The sequence below is a fragment of the Fusarium oxysporum genome, chromosome 3 (genome assembly GCF_000149955.1).
Source record: "Fusarium oxysporum f. sp. lycopersici 4287 chromosome 3, whole genome shotgun sequence".
NCBI classification, from domain to species: domain Eukaryota; kingdom Fungi; phylum Ascomycota; class Sordariomycetes; order Hypocreales; family Nectriaceae; genus Fusarium; species Fusarium oxysporum.
In genome coordinates, this window is record NC_030988.1 from 4,035,568 (window position 1) to 4,050,776 (window position 15,209).

The 15,209-nt window shown below is 49.2% G+C and overlaps 6 protein-coding genes across 6 annotated transcripts; 3 read left to right on the top strand and 3 right to left on the bottom strand.

The window, feature by feature from the left end:
• Positions 1-814: 814 nt before the first annotated feature.
• FOXG_06809 (uncharacterized protein) lies at positions 815-3,635 on the bottom strand (the record flags this gene model as incomplete). Its single annotated transcript, XM_018385459.1, has 3 exons — positions 815-1,879; positions 1,939-3,449; positions 3,482-3,635. The coding sequence occupies 3 exons, from the start codon at positions 3,633-3,635 to the stop codon at positions 815-817; spliced, it is 2,730 nt and encodes a 909-aa protein (XP_018242828.1).
• A 2,625-nt stretch (positions 3,636-6,260) lies between these two features.
• On the top strand, positions 6,261-6,842 carry FOXG_19403 (uncharacterized protein; the record flags this gene model as incomplete). Its single annotated transcript, XM_018399616.1, has 1 exon — positions 6,261-6,842. The coding sequence occupies one exon, from the start codon at positions 6,261-6,263 to the stop codon at positions 6,840-6,842; it is 582 nt and encodes a 193-aa protein (XP_018242829.1).
• Positions 6,843-7,113: 271 nt separating this feature from the next.
• Positions 7,114-7,889, bottom strand: FOXG_19404 (uncharacterized protein). The gene has a single exon (XM_018399617.1). It carries the CDS (start codon positions 7,574-7,576, stop codon positions 7,187-7,189), a length of 390 nt encoding a protein of 129 aa, XP_018242830.1. The 5' UTR covers positions 7,577-7,889; the 3' UTR covers positions 7,114-7,186.
• A 1,142-nt stretch (positions 7,890-9,031) lies between these two features.
• Positions 9,032-10,107, top strand: FOXG_06810 (uncharacterized protein; the record flags this gene model as incomplete). The annotated part of the gene is made up of 3 exons (XM_018385460.1): positions 9,032-9,265; positions 9,311-9,408; positions 9,459-10,107. The coding sequence occupies 3 exons, from the start codon at positions 9,032-9,034 to the stop codon at positions 10,105-10,107; spliced, it is 981 nt and encodes a 326-aa protein (XP_018242831.1).
• Positions 10,108-11,576: 1,469 nt separating this feature from the next.
• FOXG_19405 (uncharacterized protein) lies at positions 11,577-13,036 on the bottom strand (the record flags this gene model as incomplete). The annotated part of the gene is made up of 3 exons (XM_018399618.1): positions 11,577-11,743; positions 11,794-12,521; positions 12,576-13,036. 3 exons carry the CDS (start codon positions 13,034-13,036, stop codon positions 11,577-11,579), a joined length of 1,356 nt encoding a protein of 451 aa, XP_018242832.1.
• A 600-nt stretch (positions 13,037-13,636) lies between these two features.
• FOXG_19406 (uncharacterized protein) lies at positions 13,637-15,177 on the top strand (the record flags this gene model as incomplete). Its single annotated transcript, XM_018399619.1, has 2 exons — positions 13,637-15,062; positions 15,161-15,177. The coding sequence occupies 2 exons, from the start codon at positions 13,637-13,639 to the stop codon at positions 15,175-15,177; spliced, it is 1,443 nt and encodes a 480-aa protein (XP_018242833.1).
• Positions 15,178-15,209: the final 32 nt, after the last annotated feature.

Consider the following 15,209-nt stretch of genomic DNA (forward strand, 5'->3'; position numbering starts at 1 on the left):
TTCGTCGTCCCCCAACGACGTTTTGTCATAGTTACGCATTTGTCTCTAGGCTTGCCATGCACACTGTTTTAGGCTTGATACTACATACACCATTTCAATACCCGAGAAGGCTCATTTTCCAATCAAGTTGGGGCCGTCAGACCAAGCCATCTGAACTAACCAAATGTGGGTAATATGCTAGAGTTCCAGTGGGTTCATTCAGCCAACAACAAACACCTCGTATCATACCGTATCACATGTAAATTTTCAGCTGCCGCACAAGGACAAAGAGAATGCTAACGGTGGTAAAGCCACCTACTGGAACTTCAGCACACTCCAAGAACACCATCTGGTCTTGAATCTGCCTTTTGACCTGGTTCTTTTAGAGTTATTAAAGACTCGCAGGTGCCACCCTATTGCCGAAAGCGGTCAAGTCACCGCATACAAAGACATTGACAGCATGACTGACCCGACCGCCCAAAATATTGACTGGGATCTCAGGGTTGCACGAGAGGAGTCAAATTTGTTTACCGCAACATATGGAGCCGGGGCACAGGGCGTGCTGAGCTAAGGCAGTCTATCTCCACATTAATTACAAAATGTTATTGTCTGCGAAAAGATTCGGCATTCGCGACACGAAATTAGACTTCCCCCTCGACACGCAATTCCTGCAAACGCGTCAATAGACCACCACACACTATCCAGCATATCATCGGCACAGTCTCAGGACCAGAAGTCAGAAAAGAATGTAACCAAGATTTAACGTTGTAGGCCCTATGAGGCGTATCCTCCCAAGCGGGGACAAAATCATTCATTCATTCATTCTACCTCGCAGCTAGGATAGGATAGGACCTTCCCCTGAGAACTGAAACAGTAAAACCCATCCGGAGCTACAGCCGAGGGCGATACTTGTTGCGATCGCTGATTTCACTGGACGATATTCAAACGGGAGCCAGAGCAGGTTTCGACCTCGATACGTGATCCATTTGCGGTCGGCGCTGATCCCGTAGCCTTGGCATTGGCATGGGTGAGGTTGTAGACTGGATGCAGGCGCAGTGGCAAACGAAGATGGGTGCGAGATCAGGTTGAGGTTAAACATGAGATTATCGGTAAGAAGATGTGTACCAGTTTTGTCGAAGCGGATAGTGTCGGCGACACTGCCTATAACGAGAGTCGCAAGGCATTGTACAGTCGTGGCATCCCATATCTTGGCGATCCTGTCGATTGACGCCGATGCAAGGCGCTGGCTATCCGGTGAGAAGACCACCGAGTTAACACAGCCGTGATGGCCTTCGAGCGTTGCCGTACACTCGCCAGTCGTGGCATCCCATATCTTGACAGTCCTGTCGCGTGATGCTGATGCGAGACGCTGGCCGTCGAGTGAGAACGCCACTGAGCAAACCTCATCATCATGGCCCCTGAGCGTCGCCATACAGTGGCCAGTCGTGGCATCCCATATCTTGACGGTCGTGTCGTGTGATGCCGATGCAAGACGCTGGCCATCCAGTGAGAAGACCACCGAGTGAACCCCACCTCCATGGCCTTCGAGCGTCGCCGTACAGTGTCCGGTCCCGATATCCCACATCTTAACGGTCCCCTCGCGTGACGCTGATGCAAGGCGCTGGCCATCCGGTGAGAAGACCACCCAGTTAACCCCACCGTCATGGCCTTCAAGCGTCTCTAGACATGCATCCCAATTCTCAGCTATGGTCGGTTTAGCTAGAATCCAGCTTGGCTCTTCCTCTTTGAACAATCTTCTCGTTACGCTACGCCGAGGGCTGAATGTAAGCGCGGACACATATGCCTGAAGGGGCGCATTCCTTATCGCCCGTCCATGTGCTAGGATAAATCGCCGTGCATCCCGTACGAAATCAAACAAGCGGGTTCCCTCTGACCCATTCTAGTAGAAATATAATCAGCATATTGGCTCTATATAACCACAAACATCAAACTACCTACCAGCAACGTCTCGAGCTTCGTCATCGCAACCACACCTTTTGGTATTCTTCCGAGAAGGCTGAGCGCTTCCAGCCAGTAGAGATACTTCTTACTAAGAAACTGATGGACTGTGCCATCGTCTTGTAGGTCGTCGATAGGCATCAAAGTTCTATCCGAGACGGCAGCGCTTAGGTGGTCAACCCAGTAGAAGCACGAGTATCGCGCCGAGGCCAACGGGTTGGGATCAGGCTGGCGGACATCATCTATAGAGATGCCGGGATGGTGTAGATCGTACATGTCGCGCCGCAGGGACCTGGACATCACCAGCAGCGACCTCGAGAAGATGGTATGGTGCTGGTCCGTGGTGCCAGAAGGTACGATCTGGTTGGATGCCTTGTCAAGCAGGTATTCCTTCGCCGATTGATGCACAAAGTAAATGACACCTTTTCGAAGAGTCAAGAAAGAGCCACAGGATCCGATGGTCTCTTTCAACTCATCCTGGTCGAATTCCTCGAGCGACTCAACAAGAGATATCAGCTCCTTCAACGTGACGGGGCTGTATACGACCGACACAATAGCAAAGATCTGCTTGCACAGGCCCGCATCATCTGAGTTGATAATGTGTTCCATCATTCGCTCATAAAGTTGATCAAGTCCTGCTGGGAATGACGTTAACTTCGTAAGCATATGCTGTCTTGGGACCTTAGGACCCGCGAGTTCTTTGCAGACTAAAGCTACCCAGAGAAAAGTGCCATTGGCATGAGACATCAAGTAGTGTTGGACAGCGTAGCGTATCTTGTCGTCGTAATTCTCTTCACATATCAATTGATCCACTTTGTGTCGGATGTACACGTCAACTGCTTCGCAAATGGTGCTCCCAATGTCCTCAAGACACAGCTTGGCTGTGTGTGTTGCATTTCTGAGCCTCGGCCCAATGTCTGGGCAGTGGTTGCGGCTGGATACAATCCACTTGATATGGGAAGGCGACTTGAAAATAAAGTCAAGAAGCTCTGAGTGCTTCGTTTTGCACTCGTCAAGGGCATCGATGATCAAGACCACATCCTCCAGAGCTGGATCGTTCAGCATGTCCATGAATATATCGGTCAGAGGCACCCAGGCATTGATGCTCTCAAAACGTTTCTCCTCTTGGGTATCGTACTTCGTCCGTACGTAGGAAATGAGTGATGGTTGCTGGATGATGAGAAGGTAGATGAGGCCGCGCAGCACGCCCGTGGCACTGCTCAATTGAGCCTCTGTAGCCTGACAGAAGAAATAAGACAGTCGTTTCGCAGACTCTTTCTCTAGCTCATCTATGATGCCGCAGAGGAGCATTGTCTTGCCTTTGCCGGGGTCGCCTTTGATCCAGAGCAGCCGGCTTTGCGGGTCGTCACGAAATCGTTGAAAGCGGTCGTTCTTGAGAATCCAGCAGTAGGAGCCCTTGAGCAGGCCGCCCTTTGTCTCCAGGATTCGCTGCTTGTCGTCGCGGGGGTCAGTCACGTATAGATGCTTCAGACATCGCATGTTCTTGACGCCTGGGAACTTTGTCTTAGCAAACCATTCTAACAGCTGAGTACATCTAATAGAAGGGCCAACAAGTTAAGATGCCACTTGCCTTGGTCGGGCGGTCCGCCGAAGTCGATAATCTGATGGTCAACAGTCAAGGTGCTAGCGACAACCCCTGCGTTTCCGGACAAGGTTATATCCTTTTCATTCGCCATTATAAAGACGCGAAATAAAAGTATTATGGACGAGCCAAAGGCAACGGACTGGTACACAGGGTGGAAAGAGGCAATCGGCCGGGAAGACTCCTAGAGACTCGGATCAGAGGATGGGCGACTTTCAGACTGGCTCCAAGACCAACCAAAGGTGCAGTAAAAGCGCGTCAACCCTGAACAAAAATGAGAAACCTGGGCTCTTCAATCGAGGGGGGTGCCAAAACATCACGGACTGGTCTCGCTTTGACACAACCATACGGGACCAAGCGCTGGGAAGCTGTATATAAATAAACGTCAAAGCATGACCAACAAGCTACATGGCCGTAACAATTCCTGCACTATTAAGAGAAAGATATTCCGTTAGCCGGCTAGACACGCGAAGATGGAGCTAAAGGAAGATTGGAGGGGCAGCTGGTTATATTTCGTCATAATAAAGTGGCCTGTCAGCCACCATGACAACCCACCCACCGGGACATAGCTGCTGAGCAAGAACGCAGCATCCGAATACGAATTGAGCTGCATCGGGATGAGGGCGAGTATCCCTTTGAGCGGCACAGCCCTCCAACGAGGCCACGACAAGGGTATGGGCCAATCAAAATGACTGAAACTAGTAGTACTTCTCCGCACATACTAACTTATATGGTGATAGAAGTCCCAGCAGTTCTGATTGTTACAAATCACTACCTCGCACACTTTGTAGGCGTATCGGGTGTGCTTCCGTTACTTGCTTTGTGCATTTCCCGTTATCGGCTGCAGATAGCTTCCTTTGGCATTCCTCTTCTTACAAGGTTGACGCTGCCCCTGCTTGAGGCCTTTGCAAGTTAGGCAAGCCGATTTGATGCCCCTGTGGAGATGATTGACATCTCTTTGTATGTGTTTTTGCCGTGTTTTCAGATCGTCAATGTCCTCTTCCTTCCCTGTACGATTTCTCTTCCTTGCCTGACCTTCCTGTGCATATGTGATACAAATCGCACCGTAGATGCATTTCTTGTAGTCTTTGAGAGTTATGTAGGGCTTCCAGTTAGGGCACGGCGTTGTAAGCTGTAAAATGAAGCTATTCAAAAGGGCTACTTCAAGAAGGAAATCCCAAAGAAGCGCCTGCCAAGGGCCACGCCGAAAATACTGCTTATAGCTGATATATGCCCTTAACTAGTCGCCTCGGTCAATGTGATTCATCTGACAGTTATAAGTAGCGGCAACCATTGGTATTGGGATGATTTTAAAGGCATCACCACCAAAGATTTGCTATATAGCTTGTAATTACAAGCATTTATTAGCTGGCTTTCTTTTCTTTTCTGTACATTCCTTATTAGCACCGGTATGGATAGTTAAAAGGAAGAGCATAAGCCTATTATCTCTCTATAATTTACGAGACCTAGGAAACAGGGAACAAGATAAGTTATAAGACAAACATAAATAAATATATCTAAGGCACGTACAAGGCCGTCCACTGTAAGAATAGCTCTTACCTCGTTATACTGAAGGGTAGATATAGGCATAAAAAGCTGGAAGAATTCAAGTCGTTCCTGGGGCAGAGGGTTGATATGAAAATCACGATATTCTATGTTGAAACGCACGAAGTTGTGGCCGGCTTCTTCCGCCGGGGAAACTGGCACTCCGATGGGATCTTCAGCCCCCTCGCTGTGAGTGTGTGGAAGCTATAGTTATCGAAGTAATAGCTATCTTGTGTTTGATGGAATTACTTGGGAAGTCATAGTTTTAATAAATAATGATTTGTATGTGATTTGCTAGTAAATGCTTCCTTGAACGAACCTCTCGTACCCCGCTTGTACTAGCTGTATTATCTATGGGATGTGGGGCGAGTGACTTGTTGGCGCCTTGTATCATTTACAAATATATCGAAAGATTTCTTTCGAGTTCAACAGCTCCGCAATTGTGCCTTTATGGATTTTTATGTCGGTCTCTTAGCCTGTCTCTGTCATAAGACCAAACGCCTGACGAGATTAATCTGTATCAGAATGTCTGAGATTTTGGTTGTGGTTTTCAATTGCGATGGTGCTCATAAACCCAAGCCAAAACTCAGTGATTTGTGGCTACACTTCGGATTTACCGAGGTAAATGATGCTATTGAACACCGTGCGATGAGCTGATACGAGGCGAGTGATTGCTATTGGGAGGAGCGAAGCACAATCTGATGTTATAATTATTCCGTCTTACCGCATTAAGAAAGTTCATAATCATTCACAAAAACACGAATCATATTCTCTCCCAGCATACTATCGATGATTTGCATGCGATGATGAGGAATAATAATGGATAATTAGGCTTTTATATTCATTATGACGTGGTTGTGATTCACCTGATCATATGATCGTGGCTGATGCATGATGCACTTGGAGCGGATATAAGCTTTCAAAACAACAGTATCACCTTTCTCGTGGTAGTTAGAGTCATATTAAGCTTCCTGTGATGATGAGCATCACACCCCCAATTTTATATCTCTCTATTAACGCGATCGGTTCATTTTTGATCGAGCTTTATTTTTATGTCATCATCGATCCAGGGGAAAGGAATGCTGTGGCCTGAATCTCTATTCCGTTCAGATCTCTCAGCCTTCTCCGGTCTCTCGGTATATCCATATCTTTAACCTCCCACGTTCCAGAGAAAATGCATACCAAAGTCATTGCGCAGGACGAAGAGGAGCAGTATTACCGCTCCATTTTGCGGGAAGGGATCAAAACCGGCGTTTCTGGCCTCGCATTCGGCATTGCACTGGCAACAGGTCTACATCGTTTCTATTTCCCGTTCAGACAACTACCCCTCTACGTCAAGAGCACCACTTGCATCTACCCCGGAATGCTCACGATCAGCATTGGCGCAAACCGAGCATCTCATGCCTTTCAATCATACCTGCACCCTGAACTGAGGAGATACGAAGACGAGGCCGAACAGCAGGTCAAAAGAATTTATGCTGAAGAGTCTCCGGGACAGCGAGCAAAGGATTGGCTGTATGATCATCGATTTCAAGTTCTTGGAGGAACATGGGCTATCACGATGGCGGTCGCTCTCACGAATATGAGACGGGACCATTCAACCAGGGGCGCCAGGAAACTTGTCCAGGCTCGAGTTGTTGCACAGGCGTCGACGCTGGCTGCTCTTTTACTAACAGCGGTCCTCGAAGCTAAAGATAGGAAAGAAGGCAGAGGGAAATCCCAGAAGGTAATCGTAGTTAACCGTCGCAAAGAGTAACACAGTCAGGTCTCGAAGACATATCGAGTCGCCCCTCGCGCGCTGGAACAAACCCATGGAACTGGGAGGCTAGTCTTGACTGCCAGGCATCTGGTTTTATCGCGGTGGCTGGAAAATGCCAGATACTAAAGAGCCCTTTATATTCACGGCAGACGTGGGCCAGCAACTTGTAGTTATGCATCAACAGTATCAGTCTCAATTCATTGTGTACAAATGAGGGAAACCATCAGGGCTTGGGTAAGCGAATATTCAACAAGTATATTACATGGTCCTGAAAAAAAAAAGAAAAAAAAAAAAAAAAAAACATCTCTTTTCCCAACTTTCGCATAGTCAACTCCGTCTCGTCAATGATGGCTACCGCAATGATGGCATACGCGGCGTGGCCAATTCGCCCCACAACCCCATCCACATCCCGGTGCAGGATACGGGGCCCTACAAGCTGGCCAACCATGGTATCCCTGCCCGCAGCCAGGGCAGTGACTCACAAGCCAGGGGCACCCAAGGGGCGGTAGCCCTATGCCGATGGGAGCAGCCGATGAGGGAGCGCCGACCCTTGCAGTCGGAACGTTGTCTCCCGGAGCCGAAGGAGGGTTCTGCCACCACCAGCACGGGGCAGGCGACCACCGTTGCCACGGATCGAGACGGACTTCATTCTGTGCCGTGTCACCCGGGAGTTCTTTCTGCTGGGAAGTCGTGTCTTCGCTTTTCTGAATATTCGGCTCGGTGTTCGGCATTCTTCAGGGTGCAGTTCTCTAGCTGGATATGTGCTTCCGTCTTGCGGCGATTTGAAGTTATGGGCGGGCAAGGTACGCGAGAGCTTGACGTTTGTCTTTTATATCTGGGCTCGGCATTCTCCACCTGGGGCGGGACGTTGGGCTGGTTTATGTGGATGGCTGTGTGGAAAAAGACGCCTGACCCCATGTATCGTTCCGTCGCAACAGAGACGAAGCCGCTAAATTAGCTAAAGTCAATAATGATCTGATGCTGCAGTGGAAAGATAGAAGACCGCCCTGCGAAACACCTAACTAATCACATTCTAATTGCGTATATCTCGGGTCTTTCCGGATTGTGCAGTGTTATTGGCTGCCTCTACCCCGCACTGAAGTCTAGCCTCGACCAATCACATAAGTGATTTAATAGCTACACTCGCACTAACATCTTAGACGCCTGTCTCAATCGTGATTGACCAAGTCAGTTGCGAAAAATGACTCGCATACGACATTGTGACTAGATTCACAAAGCCTCAAACTAAGAAGTACAGTCACAAAGCTTGGAGACGAAAACTGCTTGCGTCTTTGCTTAGCTGCTTGTCACAACATAGCATTCCGGTCAGTACGAACACGAGATGCGGTCGAATCAGGTCCATCAACCCATTGCATTGATGAAGGGGAAAAAAGCTTTATGCACAGCATGTGCTCCACTTCGATGTTAGGTAAGCTGTGGAAACTACAACCACTTCAAACTCATGACTTAAGAAAAATGTAATCGAGTTGTGTAGAGATGGTGTTAATATATATGTACTGGCAGCTTGTGCCACATCGTATACGGATAATTTTTCCATTAATTGGTGTGTGTGTTGTTCATGTGTGTATCCGCCCACTCCCCTCCGTCTACCTCCATCTCTGCATCCAAGTGGGTTCATACAGTGGTGTGATATAAGTTTGATGATCTTTGAAGGTACCGAAAGAGTCCGGTCTAGCCGTGCGTATAACGTTCATGACTTGTTAGTTAAGCCACTAGTCACACGAGATCCAACCTTGGTTTCGACGGGCTGTTATTATTAAGCTCCTCAAACCCTTCTTTTCCCCCCCTCTTTTTTTATATTACGAACCCTGATTCTCTGATGTGTCTCATTGAATGTGTATATATTCGAGGTTGAGTTGCTTCCCCGCTCCAAGTCCCATATACATCTTTATGCTGGGTCCCACTGGAGTATCACTGCTATAGCGATCGCACGCCCCATTATGTAAAATACACAACGTGACATTCTTCCATTTCAGTTCTCAATATTCTCTTACATATCCACCCGTCCGTCCATCCATCCACTCCTGTCCCAGATGATGGGTTCTCTCCCTAGCTTACATACAACCCATCACCCAATTCATTCACAGCCCTTCGCCTGGATGATATGTCGCCTCAGCCTGTTTCGCATATAATAGGCACAAAAGCTACAATGGGGACAGGTAGCTATGACTTCTCCTCTTGTCGAGGACCATAAATCAACCCTCTCGCGAAAGAGTATATCATCAAGTACCAAGTCGGTCAAGCCTATGCACCGCCCCTCCAAGCGAGCCAGCTCAAGCGCTGCCACAATTCACCGCCACGACCATATCCCACATAAAACTGGCATGGACGGTCGGAATAAGCGTGTGTGGAAGGCTTGTGAACGATGTCGAATGAAGAAGACTAAGGCATGTTTTCTGGTACTTACCTTCTCAACCCCCTACCTTTATTAACACGGAGTTAAGTGTGACGGTGAGTTCCCATGCAGGCGATGCAAGGACGACAGCCTAGTTTGCACCGCTGGTGTACGAAAGAAGACGAAAAACAAGCAGGTGCCTAGCAGGTACGTATGCAAAAGTTCATAGTGTTCCCCATTTTACTTATATGCTACAGTTACGCCGAGGTTCTCGAGAACACACAATACGCTCTCATTACTACCGTCCATGAGCTTTACTCCATGGTCCGAAATAACCAATCCTGGGACTTGGGTGAGCCCGAACTCGATGACCGCGGCCAACCCGTGATCCACAACATCGTCCAGAAGCTCGGCTGCATCCGCCTGAACAAAGATGTCGACCTTCCCGTGCACTCAGTATTCCCTAAGGATGAAGCCCGAACAGCTAAGCTAGTGCGAGAGCACAACGATCGACGAAAGAAATACAAACCTCAAACGGAGATTATCAAGGACGCGAATTCTTCCGCGTGCAACCGAACCGAGGGAGCGTCATCATCGGAGCTCAATCACTCCGACATTGAGCACGATTACCGAAAGGCCGGCGTTTGTAACACTGATGCCTTGACCCTCTTACCACAGGGCTTCACAAGCAGCGTCGATTGCGATTTTGCTCCTCAACCACCCGTGATTGGCGCTTCGACTCTATTCCCCTCGCGAGCCCCCGCGATGAGCAACTTCCCCGCTTGGTCTATCGCCCAGCCCCAGCATAGCGACCTCACCATACAATTCTTACAACGACGAAACGACATGATGACGAACATGGATCTGTTGAATCAGGGTCATGGGAATCAGAATTCGGCACCATGAAGCCTCAAGCCCTCTCATGTCCCAATTCAGAAGTGATGCTAGGCGTGGGTGAGCCCATGATATATTCTGGCTACGGCGACGAATCTATGCGGTCATGAACCCTAACGACTCTCGACTCTGTAGTATTATCCGTTGGCTCATGCGGGGCAAGCCCGGGGAGCCAACTAAGCTAGCTTAGTCGGCCCCTAACGTGTGCGACATCCACGGGGCCCGAATTTTGGTGATTTGTGGTATTTTTGATCTTCAGGCCCTTGTGAGATGTCTACGCACGTGGATCCAAGACAGAATTAGTAAGTTGAGGCTTCTCGTAATGACGGTTTGACTATTAACTATCTGTGAGCTAGGGAGGTGACCAGGCTGGTGAATCTATCTACCAATGTAGATGAAATGTAGATGTAGATAGTTGTAAATCTATATCTATCCATCTACCGAATGACATGCGGGTCATCTAGCGATCTGCCGGGAGGTGCGGTACTTAGACGAAGTGTTGATAGATGCCAAGGCCGCTGGTAAGATTAGGGGAGGTAGTTGTACTTTCCGGTATTAATGGCATCCTCCTGTACAGAAGTATCGGTACTCCCACAATCCCTTCCCCAACCGTCCCCTTACTACCATTCCCCGCCACTTAAAGCATAGCACAAAAAATCACCGCTCCATACAAATCCTACCATTTTATTTGCACCGTATTTTAGCATAATGAAGCCATTCGCGAAAGAAAAAACTGTAGTGTATTACAGGGAGGGACCGGTCCGGCAAGCGGCCCGCCAAAGGAAGCCTGGAGGAACTGTGCTAGCGTGATGAAGCTGGTGAAGAAGGGCTGCTTGTAGGTATTATCAGTAAGATGGTGGATTTTGTTGAATAGGTGCTGGGGCCTCACGTGCAAGCAGGGATACTTTAAGATTACAGCCGAAATGGTAAAACCTCTAAGGGGCAGATTTCAACAAAACACAACATGAATACACACCAATTCACATCAATGAACCGAATACACGTAATGTCCAACAGATTTAAGGTGTTACGATGACCTGGGTCGAGACCAGGCGGTCACCCGTGGCAGAACCCTGGGCCCCATTTTTAACGGGAACTGTCAAAGCTGTTGCGCGCGACTTCAGCGGATCGGAGCACCACTCCAACGGATCACCAGTGATTCATGGGAATCATCAGCGATTCCTATGGCACCCCCTCCAATCCAGTCGAGAACCATAGATATATATACACTCATTTTCACTCTTCAGTAGTAAGTCCAGTGTAACGCACTTAGTATATAAGACATTCATTTAGCACTTTCCTAGATAGATAGTGTGACAGCTATCAATGTACAATTTTACTATTACTACATCATGACTTATAATGCTTAATATAACGTCATAATCCATTAGATTATACACTCCTAAGTCTGGGACCTACTGTAGATATAGGTTAGACCCGACCATCACAGAAAGGTTATGTTTTTAGTCAATACCGGCAATCTAGTCATATAACTGTGCCCTCCTTTTTCTTGCTGTGGTTCTCTTGCTTCGTATTGGCTCAGGAGTGCTTTGTTGCTTCCTCTTACGTGTGGGAGTAGGGGAAGTAGGATCGAGTTGGTCATCCAACATTTGCTTTGTGTCTGAACCATTTTCCGTACAATCGCTATCTGAATCGCCAGTTAGCTCAAGGAAGAGGTTTAGAAGGGACAAGCCATACCCGAACTTGGAATTGGAAGCACTGGATTAACGTCAATTGTGGTTGGAGTCAGTGGTGTATGCTTTCCTCTAGGGCAGGCTGGTGGTTTGGTCGCCTCGCAATCTGACTGCTTTGATGGCAGTGTCGGGGAAGCAGCTTTCCTTTGCGGAGACTGCTTTTGACCGCGGATTGGAGACGAGAATGGGTTTCTGCTTGCAACGCCCCCAGGGCCAGCTGGTCGTGGTGGCGTAGGCGACTCATTGACAGGATTCGACGATGTGGGCATGTATGTATTATGTGTAGACAGGGTACTCTGTCGAGCGAATTCCCAATCGTCGGGGAGAATTACTAAGATCCGGACGGTGGAATCGACGACTTGAGGGCCTTGGATAAGGTCGCGGTTAAGGACCCCCAAGACGCGACCGCTGCATACAATCCACGACCCTTTAGGAAAGGGGTTCACAGCTTGTCGCATCCACCCGAGTAGAGAATGCCATGGTTGTTGCTCTACGGGGAAGAGGAGGAGGACGTGGCATACGTGTACGCCTTTGTGAGGAGGGCGGTCGTTTTCTGGCACTAAGTAAGAACCTAGCTTTATGAACACCGAAGTCTTGCTCAGTGGCTCTGGCCAGACATCCTCCTTGATATGGAAGGTATCTAGATCGACAGGGCCGGCAAGGGATATATGTGCTGAAGAGTTTGGCCAGGGGGCACTTTCATCGCTACCATCGAGGAGTCGAGGGACAATACTGTGGGGTTGTAAGCATCGATAACTGGTATGAATACGACGTGAGAGGACGTACGGAGTCAAGCCGCCATCACGCGGTAGTGCCAGCGCAACCTGCACAGATTCAGTTTCTTCTGTCTCCCATCCATCCAAACTTACGCCATGGAAGGTAAGTTTGTTTGGAAAAATTCGGGCGACTATAGTGAACCATTTCCCCTCCCAGTCCTCCTCCAAGGTCGCTGTTCTTGCTCCGGCGTTAAACATGGAGAGTAGCAAAGGAAGTCCTGAGATCTCGCCATCTTCAGGACTGAGGAGGCACGGATAGAGGTCGAGAATGAATGCAGGCTGAATAAAAGGCAGGAAGGTCCCAGCCTTGAAGTTCCCTGCATTCGTATAGCGTGAGCCAGCTGGGAGGATTTCGCACTGGGCTAGGTCGGAATGGTAGGTGATGATGAGATCCGCACCGATCGCTCCCTGCCCACGCTTATTTGGCAATGGAGGTATCGGGCAAATGACAGAGGCCGAGGAAGTCGTCATATTAGTGGCAATAGAATTATATGCAGTATCATAAGTGAAATAAGTTTAGGAGAGATAAGGGCAAAGGAGATGAGGGTGTTAAGTCCCCCTCTTTGAAAAATGGTGGCTTGCTATGTAGATATATACTGATTTTAGTAATGCTCTGACCCTGACGTCAATGTAGCATACTGCTACACTAAGCTAGGTTCTGAAGTATAGCCCGTACGGTATATTGCCACAAAGTATCAGTTGACAGACTTAGTAGTGTGTTGCACCTGAAAGCTAGGATATCCTGGGTTGTAAAGAGGGGTTAATGAGGGGGTAATAATCTGAGGCATCGGCAGAAGTGATAAAGTTTGAGGGAGATCTCGGCAGAAACAACAGATAGCTGTAAATGTGATAACAGTGATTGGAGCTTGTAACCCTACGTAAGATGGGTTTGGAAAGGGGATCCATGCTATGGGTCTGTCGCTCTGCTCTTCTAGGCCTCCTCGCATGCTTCTCCTATCCAGAGAAAGAGTCAGTTTTAAGAAACCTATAGAGTCACCAACAAAGGGCTTACCAACGTCATATATCGCTATACGGCAATATTTGAATAGGAACCTCGATAAGTACTTCAGCATGGCTGAATCACATGATTATTCTTCTTTCCTACCCACTCCACCACAGACACAACTGCCTAGTCAGCAGCAGCAGACGAGAACAGGACCTCAAAGTGACGAGAGTCGGGCCATACGGGAAGCAGCGCGGCAGCGGCTGCAAGAGCAAAGGCGACGCGAGCGGGAGGCGATAAGATATCAGCAGCAGACAGTGAGGTGGGTGCAGGAGGAAGAGCGCCGCCGCCAACGAGTGGAGAAACGAGCGGAGATAATTCGGCAGCGGGAAGAAGAACGCCGCCGCCAACAAGAGGAGAGGATACGACAGCAGGAACTAGAAAGAGAACGCCACCCACAAGCTGAAGAGAGAAGACAGTGGCTGGAGAGACACCGTCGGCGTCAAGAGGAGGAGGCTCGACGTCGAGAGGAGCTGGCGTCGCGCACGAGAAAGCGCCGTCGACGAGCTAGGGAGGCGAGACAGGAGCTGGATTTACCAAACCCGGAGTATGAATCCTTCTTGGGGCACCCGAGGTCTCTTAAGCGCGCGAAGACTGATAATAACCAAAGACGTCGTCAGCCACGGCAAGATGGACCTTCGGGTACCATACCGGCCCAACAGGCAGCTCCTCCTGACCTGATGTCCATGGAGATGATTATGCGGCACAAAGAAGCGCTACGCAGGCTGATGCAACCAGTAGAGCAATCCTTCCAAGAGAAGCAAGCGGCCTCGAATCGCCGTGACTGGTGCAACCCTGTGCCTGCAAATCGTAAGATCGACACAGTCCAGTCCTTTCTGAAAGCCTTCCACGATGAAGGCAGCATGGAGATAGCAGTATGCTCGGTTTGCTATCTACAGAAGAAGCCACGGGACCTAGATCATGTCGACTGGGAAAGGGCGTTGCCTGACGAGATTCGTTCAGCGATGACCAACTTACTGGCGTGTAAGAGATGCTTCCCGGAGGGAGATGGCGAGACTGTAGTGCCGATATGCTTTTCCTGTCGAGCGGCTTTCGACCGAGGCAGAGTCCCGGAGGCATGCATGGGGAGCACGATGCTCATCGGCTGCGAGCATCGGTATCCAAAGGAGCTGAAAGACCTTACCCCTCTCGAGGAGAAGCTGATCTCTTTCAATGTGGCATATGGGTTCATCACTAAGTTTAACATCCAACGTGGCCAGCTAACCGGCCCGACATATCGGAAGCACGTCGCGGGTCACATCACGGTGTTCCCCAACGACGTGGAGTCTTTGGCTGCCACAATCCTGCCGCACCCACTTGTGTCGACACTGGAGCAGGTGCATGTGATTTGGACCGGCTTAGAGCGGCCCACGCCTCGAGATGTGAGTAAACTGCTCAGCGTTCGACCTGGTGCCATCCGCACAACGTTACAGTGGCTGCGAGCAAACAACCCTCTTTACGTCGACATTGTGATCAATGAAGAGGAGATGGAAAGTTGGGATTTTGAAGGCGGCAGCGATGTGCCAACACAGGCCTACCAACGCATGGTGAGGGAAGAAGAGACTGCAGAAGAGCTTATACGGACAGCACAGATCGTGCCTCCAACTGATCGAGGGCAGGACACTCCTGGTCAATCGTCAT

Excerpts from the sequence above, each read along its gene's own strand:
- FOXG_19404 (XM_018399617.1), bottom strand. The coding sequence starts at position 7,576 with ATGCCGAACACCGAGCCGAATATTCAGAAAAGCGAAGACACGACTTCC.